The sequence below is a fragment of the Amblyomma americanum genome, chromosome 8, assembly GCF_052857255.1.
Source record: "Amblyomma americanum isolate KBUSLIRL-KWMA chromosome 8, ASM5285725v1, whole genome shotgun sequence".
NCBI classification, from domain to species: domain Eukaryota; kingdom Metazoa; phylum Arthropoda; class Arachnida; order Ixodida; family Ixodidae; genus Amblyomma; species Amblyomma americanum.
The window spans coordinates 36,714,180-36,729,038 of NC_135504.1; the positions used below are offsets into that span (position 1 = coordinate 36,714,180).

General features: G+C 41.6%; 1 protein-coding gene across 3 annotated transcripts in view; it reads right to left on the reverse strand.

Annotated features, from left to right (window-relative positions):
- Positions 1-14,859, reverse strand: part of LOC144101356 (UNC93-like protein MFSD11) — a 47,850-nt gene that overhangs the window by 8,238 nt on the left and 24,753 nt on the right. For all 3 annotated transcript variants that reach the window (XM_077634477.1, XM_077634476.1, XM_077634478.1), the window contains exons 2-10: positions 11,095-11,156; positions 9,990-10,097; positions 9,639-9,718; positions 8,873-8,969; positions 6,206-6,382; positions 3,904-3,980; positions 3,160-3,225; positions 2,597-2,722; positions 1,154-1,322 (exon numbers count right to left, since the gene is read on the reverse strand). In XM_077634477.1, the coding sequence (XP_077490603.1) occupies positions 1,154-1,322; positions 2,597-2,722; positions 3,160-3,225; positions 3,904-3,980; positions 6,206-6,382; positions 8,873-8,969; positions 9,639-9,718; positions 9,990-10,097; positions 11,095-11,156 (962 nt within the window). The remainder of the gene's footprint in view (positions 1-1,153; positions 1,323-2,596; positions 2,723-3,159; positions 3,226-3,903; positions 3,981-6,205; positions 6,383-8,872; positions 8,970-9,638; positions 9,719-9,989; positions 10,098-11,094; positions 11,157-14,859) is intronic.

Below are 14,859 nucleotides of genomic sequence, written 5' to 3' on the forward strand. Positions count from 1 at the left end.
GACATGGTATATTAGCCACAATAAATGAATGCATGCCAAAGTGGAGGCAGACCCAAATCGGGTAACAATGCCAATCTATGTTGCAGCTTACAGTGACAATTTCACGCATGCCATATTGCTCAACACCTCATTCTTGCTTGCAGAGACCGTGGCACTCACAGTGTAGTCAACAGCGCGACTTATGATAACCGTAGTGAAGCCACACACTGATATGCATGCATGCTTTTGCAAACACTTCAGCCGGTTGCCAGGTGGGTAGTAAAGAAAGCAGAGGGAGCAGTAAAAATGATGGGTTGAGCCATACATGAATAGCAATGCCTTCTCCCTGAAATTTGTAAAACAAGACTGTATGCTCCCACTTTTCAACCTGAAAGTACGCTCTAGAACGTACTCATTTATTTCGTAGCATGCTTGGCACAATACAAAAGCACATCAGTGCCTAGCAGTCTTTGTTCTAGTGTACAGAAAATCAGGTAAGAAACAAAAATTGACAGGTGGTCATACAATGTGATGCAGAACTTCTGTGTCAGCAATATGCTTTTAATTTTCATATTTTCCAATTTGCCCTTTTTTTTTAAGATTTTGCACCCCGCAAGGGGTGCAATAGCAGCGCACATCCTCTGCTCCGCCCTCCACCCATGCAAACCTCCGGTCACAAAACCCACAACAGATTTTCAGGAAATGAGGCTCGCATTACAAACGCAGTAAAATAACTAAGTTTTAATTGCAAAGTTATGGTTTCCTTGCTTGCAAGATGAATGGTCTGAAAGAGCATGGTCTTTAAGCTTGAATTAGGAAGTGGGACAATTTACTCTGGCCCATCGCATTTCAGAAGCAAAACTGCAATGAATATCAGTAGCCCAAGTGGCTCATTAAAAATTATCTCTACAGTGTATGTTCTTATAGTGGAGAGAACTGAAAAATGAATGGGCAAATGCTCCTCAATAAGGCCCTCCACTCAATAGCATTGACCTACTGTTACCATGTCGAGGTCAAACTCCTCCCACCTGCTAACGTGGCATGGCATGTGGTTAGTAGGTGCAAGGTGGTTGACTGTAACATCATGGCAGTAGGTCGATGCCGCTGAAGGTCTGCTTTGAGGGGTGTGTGCTGCATTGTTCGTGAGTTGTACCAAACTACAGAAGGGACGCACTTGCTCGTGATGTAGGCGGGTTCTGAGGTGGGTCCCAGCGGCGAGTTTGCCGGCAGGTTGATGAAGATGGTGTAGAAGGCGGCAATGTGCACAAGGTAGCCGAGAAGAATGATGGGGTCCCTGCCAGCCTTGTTGGTCCGCTTGCCCAGAATGCTGAAGAGCAGGCCACCTGCGTGGTACCACACACAGTTCCTTGCAGGTGTCTGCATGGAATACTTTCTGACACCTAACAACATTCCTCTCCTCGTGTCACATAGCTTAGGTGAAATATAAGGTCCTCCAAGTTAATCACAATGGAATTACAAGCTAATCACAGTACTGTCCAGCCACACGTGAGGAAAGCACACGAACAGAAATCAAAATCAGAACCATATTTATTAGCATGTCAAAATAATACAACATATCCATTGCAGGAGGTCACAAATTAAGAAACTGTAGTGGGACCTCGTTTACGAACGAAAAAGCACTAAATATGTTAAGCAACGACAGTATCAATCCAATAATCTTCTAGCATATCTGTCCCTATGCATCTAGGTGGAAGAGCAGCAGATTTATACCATAAACACTGACGCCACGGTATTTTCATGCGTAAACGTAGTTTGGTGTTGGTTTCAGTTACCGTTGGGATGTAATGTGCTGTTAATGTGTGGAGACTAGATATATCTGGAGCTCTTTGTGATAAGGGTGCCTAGAATCATCTCAAACCATAGGCACGCGAAATTGAGGCAGAAATTCATTTTTAAGATTAAAGCCTCCGCATTTTACGGGAGCTCTGATATGCTCTGGCAAAAGTGTGTTTTTGTTTGTTTGTTTGTTTTGCAAGCGCGAGTGCTTTGAAAGGCCTAAAGTATGACGATACGTTTACATAACAACTTCTTGTGACAAGAATGAGTCATAAGAAGCATAACCGAAATCCTGAAAACAGTGCTGAGTCTCAATGTGGGCTCATCAGAACCCAATAGAAATTTCAATCATCAGGGAGGGCGAGAATTTTTTCTGTGCACCCTTGGCATGTTCCTTGCAAAAATCTGAAAATTTGAAAATTGTTTACCCAGTGGATGATAAGTTGCAACTGAAGGAGATGTGTGGATGGATAGCTGTCTTACCTACCACATATGCTGGATGAGGCTTCAGCGAGGGGTCATTTCTTTGCCTTGCGTACTTACATACATGCTTAATCTGGCTTTATCTAGCAGCCAACAGTAGACAGGATACACATATTGCGTGTATCTATTCCCCATGTCTCACTTTAAGAATTGCGGCTGCCAGAAGCGTAAGGGTGCCACCTAGCCACAAAACTTTCTGTCAATACACAAGCTCATGAATATCTCATGAATGAATGTTTTTTTAATGAGCTTGTAAAAAGAAAGACTTAACAGTACTAGACATTAAATGGTGTTATTAGCATGTTTTGTCACCGCCTGTGTATGTCCTGCCCCTTACCTGTGATCTCTCCAGCACCAATAAGAAGCCCGTTGATGCCAAGAAACTTGGAAGAGTCCTTGCCAAAACTTTTTGTGAAGCCAAGGCAGGACCCATAGACTCCACTGAAGAAGGACAACTCCAAACCTGAAAAATTCCTTTTTTTAGCCACTAGCTAAATGAACATGTTGAAAAGCCATCAAAGTTCCATGCCAGCAAAAGCATATACACACATTCTTGACAGACTGGTCTTTCTATGCACACCAAGCTCACAGAAGTACAAGCAATTTATGCATACCAGGTGACAGAGTAGCGTTATCTGCTAATAGCATGATCAAATTTTAATTTCTTCATCTTAAAACACTTCGTATAGTGCACTAGACCAATAACATATCACAGGTTTTCCGAAACTCAAATTCACAGCAATGATAAATTTCTCAAAAAAGGCTTGACAATCAAAAGCAATGGCCAACCAGAGTTACAGCAGGAAACCTCCAGAAAGTGGATCACTACAGTCATGCAGTTATGGGTCAGTTAACATAAATTTGGCTTCCTGTAAGAAAAATTTAAAAAAATATACTCACCAGTATAAAAGAATGTAGCACTGAGTATGAGCATCTTGCTTGTCCTCATAAGCCTCAGGGACTTCACTGCGGAGAAAGGCCATTTAAGCAAAATTTCACGGTAAAGAAAAAATCATGCTTCAACTGTTTTGAAAGTTCCAAAACAATGCGGCAGTGCACAACGTCTCCTACCGAGAAGCTCAACAAAGCTGTCTCATTAGTTAAAAATGCTAGATATATTTTTAAGCTTTCTTTCTGCCTCAATTTTCACATGCACATTTTACCCTTAAAACTGGTCTGTGAAATCAGCAACTGACATAAGCAAGCATCAGGATCTCCAAATTTATAAATTCACTTACGACAGCCCAATGAAACAAATGAAACAGTCTGTGTGTGGCAAACGTCAAGCTCACTACTTCTTTACAACTTTTCATTCTACTTCAGATTTATGCAGAAAACTAGAATCAGCAATTCATGAATGCAGTCAGCAATAAGCCAAAGCACTCTGCATAGCAAAGCTGATAAAACCAAGTCGAGATCTTCCAAATTGTCCCTTTTGTCGAATAATGCCCACCACTATGCTATTCTATCCTCTCCAGCCATTCCTTTGCCATGCAGGGTTGGAAAAACCTTTTGATCGCGTCGAGTAAATCAGTTTAGATTGTACTGCTATTCCCAACTATGCGTCCAATTAACTTCAAAACAAATGTCCTTCATATTAGTCTTTTACAGTGTAAATGAGACCGTACTGTCTGTACTACGTACATAATGCGTCAACGAAGCCAGACTCTGTGTTGAGCTGCCTGACGTCAACTTCTGATGCAGGACCGCTTTTGTCATCCCTGCAATAGCACCCAGTAACAGGCCATTAGTTCAGAGATGAAAACAGCTGTACACAGCAAGAACAGTTTTAGCGAGATGAGAAAAACTCTCAAGGTGGTTACCACTGCGTAGTGCAAGATCCAGCAGCAGTTGTGCAGATAATTTCATTTCGCCATGTACTGAGGTAAAGAGTTTGAGAGTGACATGCATGTATGTACAGTTACAGATCACTCCTTTTATTTTCAGACATGCCTCCTCTTTAAGCAGCACTTCTCTCCCAGTCCTTAAAAGTCATGAAGGAAGGCTTGTAGAGTGGCTGGAGGTTATGAATGCCTGATCCTGAAAGCTGCGGTCTATGCAAGTGCTTCGGGAAGCCGTCACAGCAGTGCGAGGAGTTTTGAGGGACAGGAACTACACTGTGCCACATGTCATCACTCAGTTTGGACCATTCAGCAGGCTGTGGTGCCATGACACAATTCAGTGACACCATGAGTGACATATGTGCAACCTTCCTCCTTCCATGACAATCCCCTCCTCCAAGTGGTTACCGTGGTTACCACTCATTGGTTACTCCGACTACTGCTACTATTATTACTATTACTACTACTACTTCTCACAGCTGATGCTGTAAAATGAAGACCAAAGAGAATAGCTTTGCTGTTCGTTTTTCACAAGGAAACAAGCAAAAATATTTAATCATTCTAGGTGCCATGAGCTTCCTCGAGAAATCAGCACTTCTCATGGCATTTAATTGCTGTCCATTGATTTGAAGTAAAATGAGACTGATTTTGCACTGCACAGTTGGAAAAAGCCAATCATAAATGAATAAAATTTCAGATAACAAAGGAAGGTATTTTAAAAATGAGATATTTTAGGGCCTCCAAAAGAGTTGTTTTCTTAGATGTAGTGTCTGTGTTTTAAAAACTGCGAAGAAGATGAATCCAGTAAGCCATTACCAACCAGCACAACTTAATGTGTTAACGAACTAACGGTGGCCACAATCATGTCTCAAACTAGAGCATTTTGTTGACTTAAAATGCTTGCTATTATATAAAATGTACCGAAATGCCAGCACAATGATGGTGCAACCTTTTAACATGATCAGGACGCTGTACTTGCATGTCTAGAACAAAATTTTCACAACCGTGATCATCCACGCAACACACTGAAGATGCTACTACCAGAATCTGTCTCTCTTCCAGGGCTTTGCAGGCATTGTTTAAAGCATTGAAAAAGGTACTGTAAGAATGATAGTACCCTTTCAGAAATTGTGCTGTTCACTCCTCCACGTGATGCTCAACAACTTTCAGACTGAATATTTGAGCTGCAATGATTGAAATGCCAATTGCTTGGCCAGTTAATGCCAAAATAAGAGCTGCTGCTTACACTGAAAGCATCAGACACAATACTCAGTTACGGTCTCATCTTTGTCCCAGTATTTAGATTTCAGTGGCATTTACTTACATGGAGGCCGCTACACATTAAAAGAAAAAAAAAGCAGAAAATAATTAAACATGGTGGAAGTTTGTTCTCTTACAAGCTAGCGAACACCCCCAAGTGAAGGTATGTGTACAGGAAAAGAAGACCAAGACTAATAACAGAGATTGTGAAATAAACTAAGATTAACAATATGTTCAGCGTTCTAATTTTATTTGACAGAAAACACAGAAAAGTGCATTAAAAGACCAGCATTATTCACACTAATCCACTCAGTGCCAAACAAGAAAAAAACCACAAAGAAGCAGACCCTTCAATGCAGCAAGGCTATCTAGTACACACAACCAAAAGCATCTGACAGGCATATACAAGTGTAGGTAGCATTGAATATCATATGATCATAACTTTAATAATAATCATAAGGGCAAAGTATGGAACGGTATATGTTGGGTTTAACATCCTGAACCGACCCGTGGGCTATGAAGGATGGCGTAGTGGACGCATCTAAGGAATAATTTCAACCACCTCGGGATCTTGCACTGACATTGCACAGCACATGAGCGTTTGCATTTCGCCTCCATTAAAATTCAGCCGCCACAGCCAGGGTTCAATCCCACAACCTTGGGCCCAGCAGCTGAACAACAAACCCTCTGAGCCACTGTAATGAGTAGTACTAATGACAAGTTCCGTTACGGAATGTGCAACAGGGACAGCACATGCCAGGGGATCTGACACAATGTGGTAAATTGTTACCGAGGTGAGAGAGCGAATGCAATTTGCAAGCACATACTGTCTCATCACTACTCACGTCTCTCGCTGACCGTTTCTGCGGTGAGGAATGCCACCGCCCCGAAGCAGGAGCAAGAGCAACATGCCGAGAATTCCGATTCCCGTCAGTGCACCGTAGACAGTGTACCGGCTGTGTTGGTCAATGTGGTCGCGGCCCTGGAACTGGATGTACACAAATATGTTGCCCCAGATGAGACTGAAACGAAGAAAGGAAAGGCAGAGCAGAGCATTTTTACGCGTGTTGCACACGCTACTGAACACCTTTTTTTTTTACGTGAACATAATGTTTCATGCATTCATTTAAAGTTGTTAAATAATTAGCCAAACCTGACAAAAATCTCAGGAATGAAGGGATGTTAAGTATAACTGTCTACAGGACCAACTTCTTGTGAACTGTGGCTGATATGTGTTGATTAGGCCCTCATGAAACAGAGTTCTTCACAGCTTGAGCACTAAAACAGAATAACAAAATATCCGCTTTAGGTGCTTCATCTGTCTTCGTGGACGTGACCTGTTTACTATCCAGCTCCTCATATACAAGGTGCAATAACTCCCAAAGTGGTTGCAGTAACATGTACTGAGACCTGAAAAATCATGCACAGAAACAGAGCAAGTCAGGCATGCAAGACGAACGCAAAAAATAGTTTTTTAAACTGGACACCTTCATGTTTTACGGTAGCTCTGATGTGCCTCCAGTGAGAAATTTGCTTGTTTTGCAAACACAAGAGTTTTGAAGTGCCTAAAATGCAGTGGTTTATTTACATAATGACTTCATATGACGGGAATCAGTAAAAAGAAATACAAGTGGCACCTTGAAAGCAGTTATGAGTCACAACGTGGATATACGTGGACCTGGCAGAAATTGCATAATTATTCATTCGGAGGGAATTTTTTCTGTGGAAACTTGACAGGCTCCTTACAATAATTTGGAAATTAAAAAGTTATTAATAAATTGTTAATATTTAGTGCCTGATAGGGATATAATGCTGGAAATTAAAACAATGGGTACCAATGTGGCAGAAGTTGTGTGTAAAAATTGAAAAAAAAAAATTTAATTCCGTAATCAACGTCATAAGCAGGCACATGCGAGCTAATATTATTAACAGTACCCGAGATTATGAAGCCGATTATCTGACCAAGACATTGAACGTGGAGGTGCCCGTGGTCTGATCATGGTCAGCAGAAGCTTTTTTATTACAAGCAAAAACAAAAAAAAGATAGCGCACTACAGTAGCAGCAGCATAGGTACAGAGATGTTGGATACCAAGAGGCACAGAGCAAAGAAGGATTTTGCTACACAATTGCAGCTTTCAAGCAGTTCTTTAAGCAGAAAGCTACTTTAAACAAAGTACTGATACGCAACAGCTGCGCCACACGAGGGAGGTGCTTCACGCCGAGAGCTGCTTTCTCGCATGCTAATTAGACGAACTAGAATGAAGTTTTAGATGCGTGCATCTCAGGACCCAGGCACGTTATTAAAATTGTACAAAATGGAATCGCCCTCAAAAGCAACTGCCTCCATGTTCTCAATATAAATATGCACGCTAACTTCAGCCAATAAAAAGTTAATCAATGAATTTTTGTTAATTATTGAATTTACGGAGACAATTATTACCCCAATTTGTGTCTGCCTGGCCAACGTGTGAAAGTGGCATTAGCGTACGGCGTTTCACATTAAAAAAAAAACCAGTAAAGTCAAATTTTGAACATGCTGTAGAAGATTTTTCTTTCCATGGGCTCAATCTTTTAGTTCATTCCCTGATGAAATTTAGCGTCACTAAATTCGCAATATAATCTGAATTAATTTTTTGGAATTACCGCAGCTTCTATCGAAGCTAACTATCAAAGGCGTACCTTAATTTTCTGTCACAGCTAGCAGCACAGGACTCGTGTCAAACAACCTCAAACTCGACATGTTCAAAACAGCCATGACGAATAGTTTTGCCTACGAGAATGCTGCATGTGAAGGAGTACAGAACAAAGGCAAAATCATGGTGAATCTATGATCCAGTGCAATCAAGGCGCTGCCTGCAGCGTAGCCTATTTAGGCTCACGCAAGTCAAGTAGAGGCCTCTAATCTATCGTGGTAATCTATCGGTACAGGCCAGCTTCAACCTGCCCTCAGTGTCCCTTTAAAATTCATCAGCGAAATTCCACTAGCAAGCTTCTCCACAACAGAAAATGCCACCCTAACAACAGTGACATGCATTGTGGTTAAGCTTGCTATGCATTATGAAGGAAGACAATAGTCAATAAAGCCAAAGAGCATAGGGGATTCTTTTTTTAATTTGTGGTGTTGATCACTGGGAGTTTAACAGTGCTACTATTTTTTTGCTGAATGATAATTAATTAGAAAGCAGAAGAAACCAGACATGAAATCAGATGGTGATGGGTTCAGATCCCACTGGCAGCATGAGGTTGTTTTTTCTTCTGCTTCCTAATCAATTACCTTTCAGCAGTAAAATAATTAGACTATTATTTTCCAACTGATCGACACCGCAATTTTTTAAAAATTTCCCCTACCTATACGCTCGTCGGTTTTGTTGACTGTCAGCTTCCTTTGTATGTGTGTCATAATGAGCCCTCATTACCTTTACCTTGGCTGCTCAATTGCTGCACAGTAGAAATTTTGCACAGTCCTGCAGACGGCAGTGCACAAAACTCGGCAACATTGATGCCAGCTCACCTGCATTGCAGCATGGCCCAGAAGATACCGCTATTCCGGGACATGGAGGTGCTGTCGGAGTTGATGGTCAAGAAGTTTCCTTGGCCTGTCCATATCACTGCATGCAAAGGAAAGTGACATTTTTTTTTGCATCACAATCCCACAGAGAAAGCTGACATGAAGCTTGGTGCAGTATACATTCAACATTTACTGTGTCCAGCATTTGTAATAGATGTTTGTCCTCTTTTCCACGCCTCCTCCTCCAGCATTGATCTAAAATACTTGTTCTTTACATTCAATACCAGTTCTTGACCGGTATGCATTATCCCAGCCATATCCTGCAAGATAAGCCTGCTGAGCATCACCAGAATTAATTAGTTTAAGATTAAAAATCAGAAACTAGCGACAGATGAAAACACTGCCTATCAATCAGTGAACAGGCTTTGTTATTTACAGAGAGCAGTTTCAGTTACTCAAAAGTCGGCATATCACATGATGCATATAGGCATTCCAATGGCTAATTAACTCTGACAAACATAGAAAAACATAAAAAAAGCCTCCCCGCATGCTACACGTCCTCACCACTAAACTTTCTCCACAATTTTAGGATCATTTAGCACCCAAGAAAGGTCCTATGTATTATAAAGTTCCTCAAATTCTAAGTCCCGGTTGGTTTGTCAACATACGAAACATTGAAAAACTAATTAGCTACTCCGCAGAATATGCTTGTTCTGCCAATAAGTATAGAACACCACGAGAGAACTTCAGCAGCAAGAGAGAAACTTACTTGCAGCGCCCACACCAATGGCAACGGATGCAGCATATAGGCCCCACGTGACAGGAAAAAGGAACTGAGCTATGAATACACTGAAAATGTGAGAAAAAACTTTGTACAATATAGTCAAATGACACAGACATATTATGACACATCTGTCAACATGACAATGTGTCATATTTTTGCAACAAAAGTTACATCATATGCAAGTCAACTTTTGCAGTGAAAAGCCTCTTACTTCCAAAAATTGAATCCAGACATTGATGCAATTTTTGGGCATTGACTGAAGAAATAAGCTTCTGTTCCTCCCTTTACCCTTCTGTGTAATGAAAAAAGAAAAAGAAAATCAGAAGGCTGGCATACTTGTATGTGACGGCGCCAAACAGCATGGTGTACTTTGGGCCGAGGAAGCTGATGACTGATGGTGCCAGCCAGTTGGAGATGGCAAAGACAGCATAAATAACAGCCAAACTGCAAAAGGAAAATAAAAGCAGAAGACGGCTCATTTATAAAGGAAATAATGCATAATAAACACATGAAGCTCTTATAAACTGCTCATGCACAAGTTGTTAAATGGAAAAGGCACAATGGGAGACCTAAGCCACAATACTTTATTGTGTTAGACTCTGCACTAGGGAGGGCAGGGGGGGATGATGATGATGATGATAATTTTTAATGGTGCAGATATAGCTCTTTGGCCAATGGCCAATGGCCAAAGAGCGTCATGGCTCACGGTGTTTGGTCTGCACGAGGTGAGGCCAAAGACCTACTTTTCCCTAAGCATTTCACTTACGATAAAGCCGAGCACCAGGCCAGGGGAAAGCTTGTACTCATTTGAGAAACAGAGGGTACGTGTCAACACTAAATATTGAACCCTGCACCTTCCACAAACCTAGGAGATGCACTTGGGAAAGAGTTAGGGGAAGTAGCAGTCAAGAATAATGACAATATCAACGGATGAGTACGAACAGACACGTTCAGTATAGCCTCAGGTTCAGTTTATGTTGCTCATAAGTGCTCGAAAAAGGATGTGCCTTGCAAAAAAGAAAAAAAAAAGAAAGCACGAAATGAAGATGTGTTGGCACTGTGATATTGCACCTCAGTGGCTGTCTGTACATATGGAACATAACTGTTGGCATAATTTCTAAATTTGCAAGCCCAGTTCAATGTTCAGTGAAAAAGCCTGCCCTACACATTCCACCAATATGGACAAGCAAAGGCAATGGAGTAATTGACAGCAGTGCTATTGGCCTTACTTTATTCCTTTCATTTTGGCAAGGAAGGACTCTCAAGTGTGCTCACAAGACTGTAGAGCACAATTTTAATGACATTTTTACTTTGCCCCGAGTGTGGTACAGACAGAACAAAAAAATGGACAACATATATATAGTATGTGCAAAGTGAATGTGAGCATGATTTTTCTGCAATTGTTCTGCAAGAGGATAAAACAAACAGTATGACTGCATACCTGACATATCCATCTCCCGTGTAGCTGTGGTCTTCATCATGAATACTGTCTAGGACGACTTTCTGCAATGAAAGAACAGAATGCTCCTTAATGGACAGGACTGCAATGTAGACACACAATCTAGTTGCGGTACAGTGCATCATAAAAATCAGGAATACCAATACATATCCACATTTGATAACAAAAACTTTTTCATATACATTTAGTTAGGATACATTCCATATAGTGTACTTTGGTCTCCAGCCCAAACACTTGACCCCTTTAGCAATTTGCTTCAGTACAAAGATTGAATTCCATTTGTTCTTTGTGTGTCAACTTTCCTAACTCTTTACAAACATACTCCTTAAATGCTGGACACAATAAATTGAATGCTGCCCATGACAGACAGTTGTGGGCCACTTTTCCCGTGTAAGTATATAGTGCAAAGTAGAAAAGAGCTGATTTGTCGCTCAATAATAAAATTACTGTGCAGCTACTGCCAGCTGCCTTGTCAAAGCAGAAGAAATTTAGCCATTTAACTAACCTACTGCAGATAATCAGTTTGTGCCAGAGAGCAACCACGTATGTATCCTGACTAACACAGTGTAGAACATGAAAATATCAATTCATTGACTGTGGCTGTACAAACTCAGGTGTACATCGGCAATGGACAACAACTGAACAAGACGGAAATAGCAAAACAATGGTGTCAACAAAGGCATGCACAGAGGGGGTGAATGGGGGCAGTGGCCCACCTAACAGGCTTGGAGCCATGGGGGGGAGGGGGCACAATATTTGTCACTCCTCGTTCTCTGCTATCCAGAAGGCATGAAAAGGCACTAGCATAAGCATCTACCCCCCCCCCCCCCCCCCCCCCCCCCCCCCCCCCCATTAAAGAGAAGCCTGTGCAGACCTCCGGGTGTCAAGGGGCACTTTCTTTGATACCCTACGACTTTCTGATGAACTTTTTTCGTGCTCTTCATCAAAATGTGCACCAGAGAATATGAGTTGACCATTTGGTTATTTCAGGGGGAAAATGGTCGCTACAGGATATTGAATTTTGGTTGTCTATGAAGAGAGATGAATTTCGTAGTCCTTATTTCTATGCAGGTAGGACACCTAGCTTGCATTACAAAATCACTGCAATCAATAAGATCTTTTTTTTTCTGTATGCAGTGTGTGCAGAGCTGTGAAAGGTGCTCAAATTCAGAAAACTGAGGTGAGCTACTGTAGAACATCCCTGTGTGGTACAAAATCACATAAGCTTAATTAAATCAACAGAGAACATGTACAGCATGTCTAATATACTGCACATTATACAAGCAAAAAAGATTGACAATATGCGCATGACAGGAGGAAAAGAATTGAAAGGTGTGGGGGTTAACCCTTTAACCAGAAACCCCGAGCTGTACTCGTCATGGGAGATTGTACTAATATCACCAATGACGATTCACATTCGTCCGGTCTAAAGTGGTGCTCCTCCCACCGCCAAAGATGAGTTATGGCTGGCAACTGCATAGCTTGCAGTTTTAAACACTACACAGCGGTAGTTGTACATGAAAAAAATGGGTTTCGTGCCTTTAGCACTTGTGTTAAGCCTGACAATATTCATTTCATAATGGCATCAAATATTAAGAATGCTGGTGGCGGCGATTTCTTGAGAAAAAGAGCTACTTCTTGGAGTAGTTCCGACAGCAGTGTTGCTGAAAATCTAAACTTAATTTGTTCCCGACAGTGACTCTATTGCAAGGTGGAGACAGCTTCAGATGACAATGAGAGCAATGGTGATGATGACGATGGTGATGCACTGGTAAAGTGCACACTAACTGCTAATAATTAGACCTTGATTGTGCTAGCACAAAGCAATGACTATGCACTTTGCAGTGTGTTACAGCATATCAGAAAATAAATACAGCGCATTTCTGTACATTGTAACACATTGCTATGGCATACATTGAGGGAAAGCCTTTGCCCTCAAGGCCAGCTTTTTGTTTTTAAAATTTTTCTGTTAATTCCAACCAGAAACCAATGAAGTGACATAATTTCAGTCAGAATTACAAGGAAAAAATTACGACAACTTAAAAAACTCAGTTGTGTTGGTACGATTTTCGAAAATAATTTGGCGGTTAAATTGTTATCTTCTTCCACCTCTTCACCAGAGTATGCTGGGCTGAAGTGGATGAGGCCAAGCATGTTGGTGGTGCTCTTGCGATTATCTGACAGCCAAGTCGTGCTGGTTCCCGATTTTAGTTCACAGTGTCAGCTCTTATGATAATTATGCACTAGTAACATCCAAAGCTATAAAATGCATCGCAAGTTTACCTCGATGGTAATGTGATTTGCAGCGATATGTAGGAACGATGATGTGAAATGATGAGGCGAGTGATACCGGTACAACACTTCTAAGATGGTAAACAGCATTACGGGAAGCATTAAAAGAAAAGGCACCAAACTTTTGTTTGCATGTTTTCTTCTTTGAAATGATGCGTTAGACATTATAATACATGAACTACCACATGGTCTTCACTTACGGCCGCTAAATAATTTATAACTGAATTTATTTTTGATGCTGTTTCAGTTTCATCAACCGATTGATGGCTGGGACGTACGTCTATAGTCGGATACAACCTAAGTCTGCAGTGAAGCTCCGCCCACATTCAGGACCACCGGACAGAATTTTTCCACGACAAAAAAAGGTAATCTGTTGTTAAAACTTCTCTTGTCACCTAAACAAGAAGCTAATCACAAGAAAAAGGTTATAAGCTCTACAATTTTAATACCTGGCTTGTTTAATAAAGTTGAACACTAAAAAGCTGATTTTGTTTATTTTTGTGACTGGCTAGCGGAGTAACACAGTATGCTGCGGACTGTGGCCCAGTGGTGTTAAGGCTGTTTTTTTTTAAGTTGTATCCCACTATAATTTAAACCTAGGTCACATAAGACACGAAAAAAAGTGGCACTATAACTGCTGCCACGTCATTTGTTGTCACTCCAGCTCTTGAAGCAGACTGGTTTAAGTGTTGTAGTGAATTAAAACTATGCATCAGGTTTAAATTGCAGGTTTTTTAAGTCCTTACATGATCTAAGTGTCGTAGCTGCAGCTACACGCCACATCCATCTGAAGCCACAGCATGAGAGAAGAAATTCGATTATAAATTATTTACCAGTCATGGGCGACTACCACGCGGTGATCCATGTATTCTAATGTTTAAGGCAACATTTATAAGAAGAAAACAAGCAATAAAGCTAGGCGTCTGCAGTTCTGCAACACTACCGCGGTACCGACGTCCTCTGCGCGGCAGAGCAACGCACGCGCACCCATGTCAACGACAGCAGCGAGCGACGCCTGTTGTGCTTGTGGGGCCGCGACTCGACAGGACACTGGCGCGGCCGGCGTGCCCCTCACCCCTCCGCACACCCCGAAGCTGACAGTACACTATACGCCTATATGGGAGTAAAAAGAGAACAATCACCAGTGCACTACCTTTCATCTGTACTTTCTAAACACAAATACACCTATAACGGAGTAAAAGAATGTTAGCTGACCTCTAGCGCACTCTCTTAAAAGGAGCGCGCTAGAGACCAGTTTATTCCCTTTGTAAGCCAAAAGGAGAAGCCAAAACGAAGCCTTTCGACTTGAGCACAAGAAATAAAGCAGCGGCCCGCGACGCGCCGCTCATGGCAGAATTTTGACTAAACAATCAAGGCAGAGTCGTTGGTAGTGGCGTGTACTCTTTGCCGGAGCTATATGCCGCACGCGCCATCTGCCGACCCGCGCGAACCGCT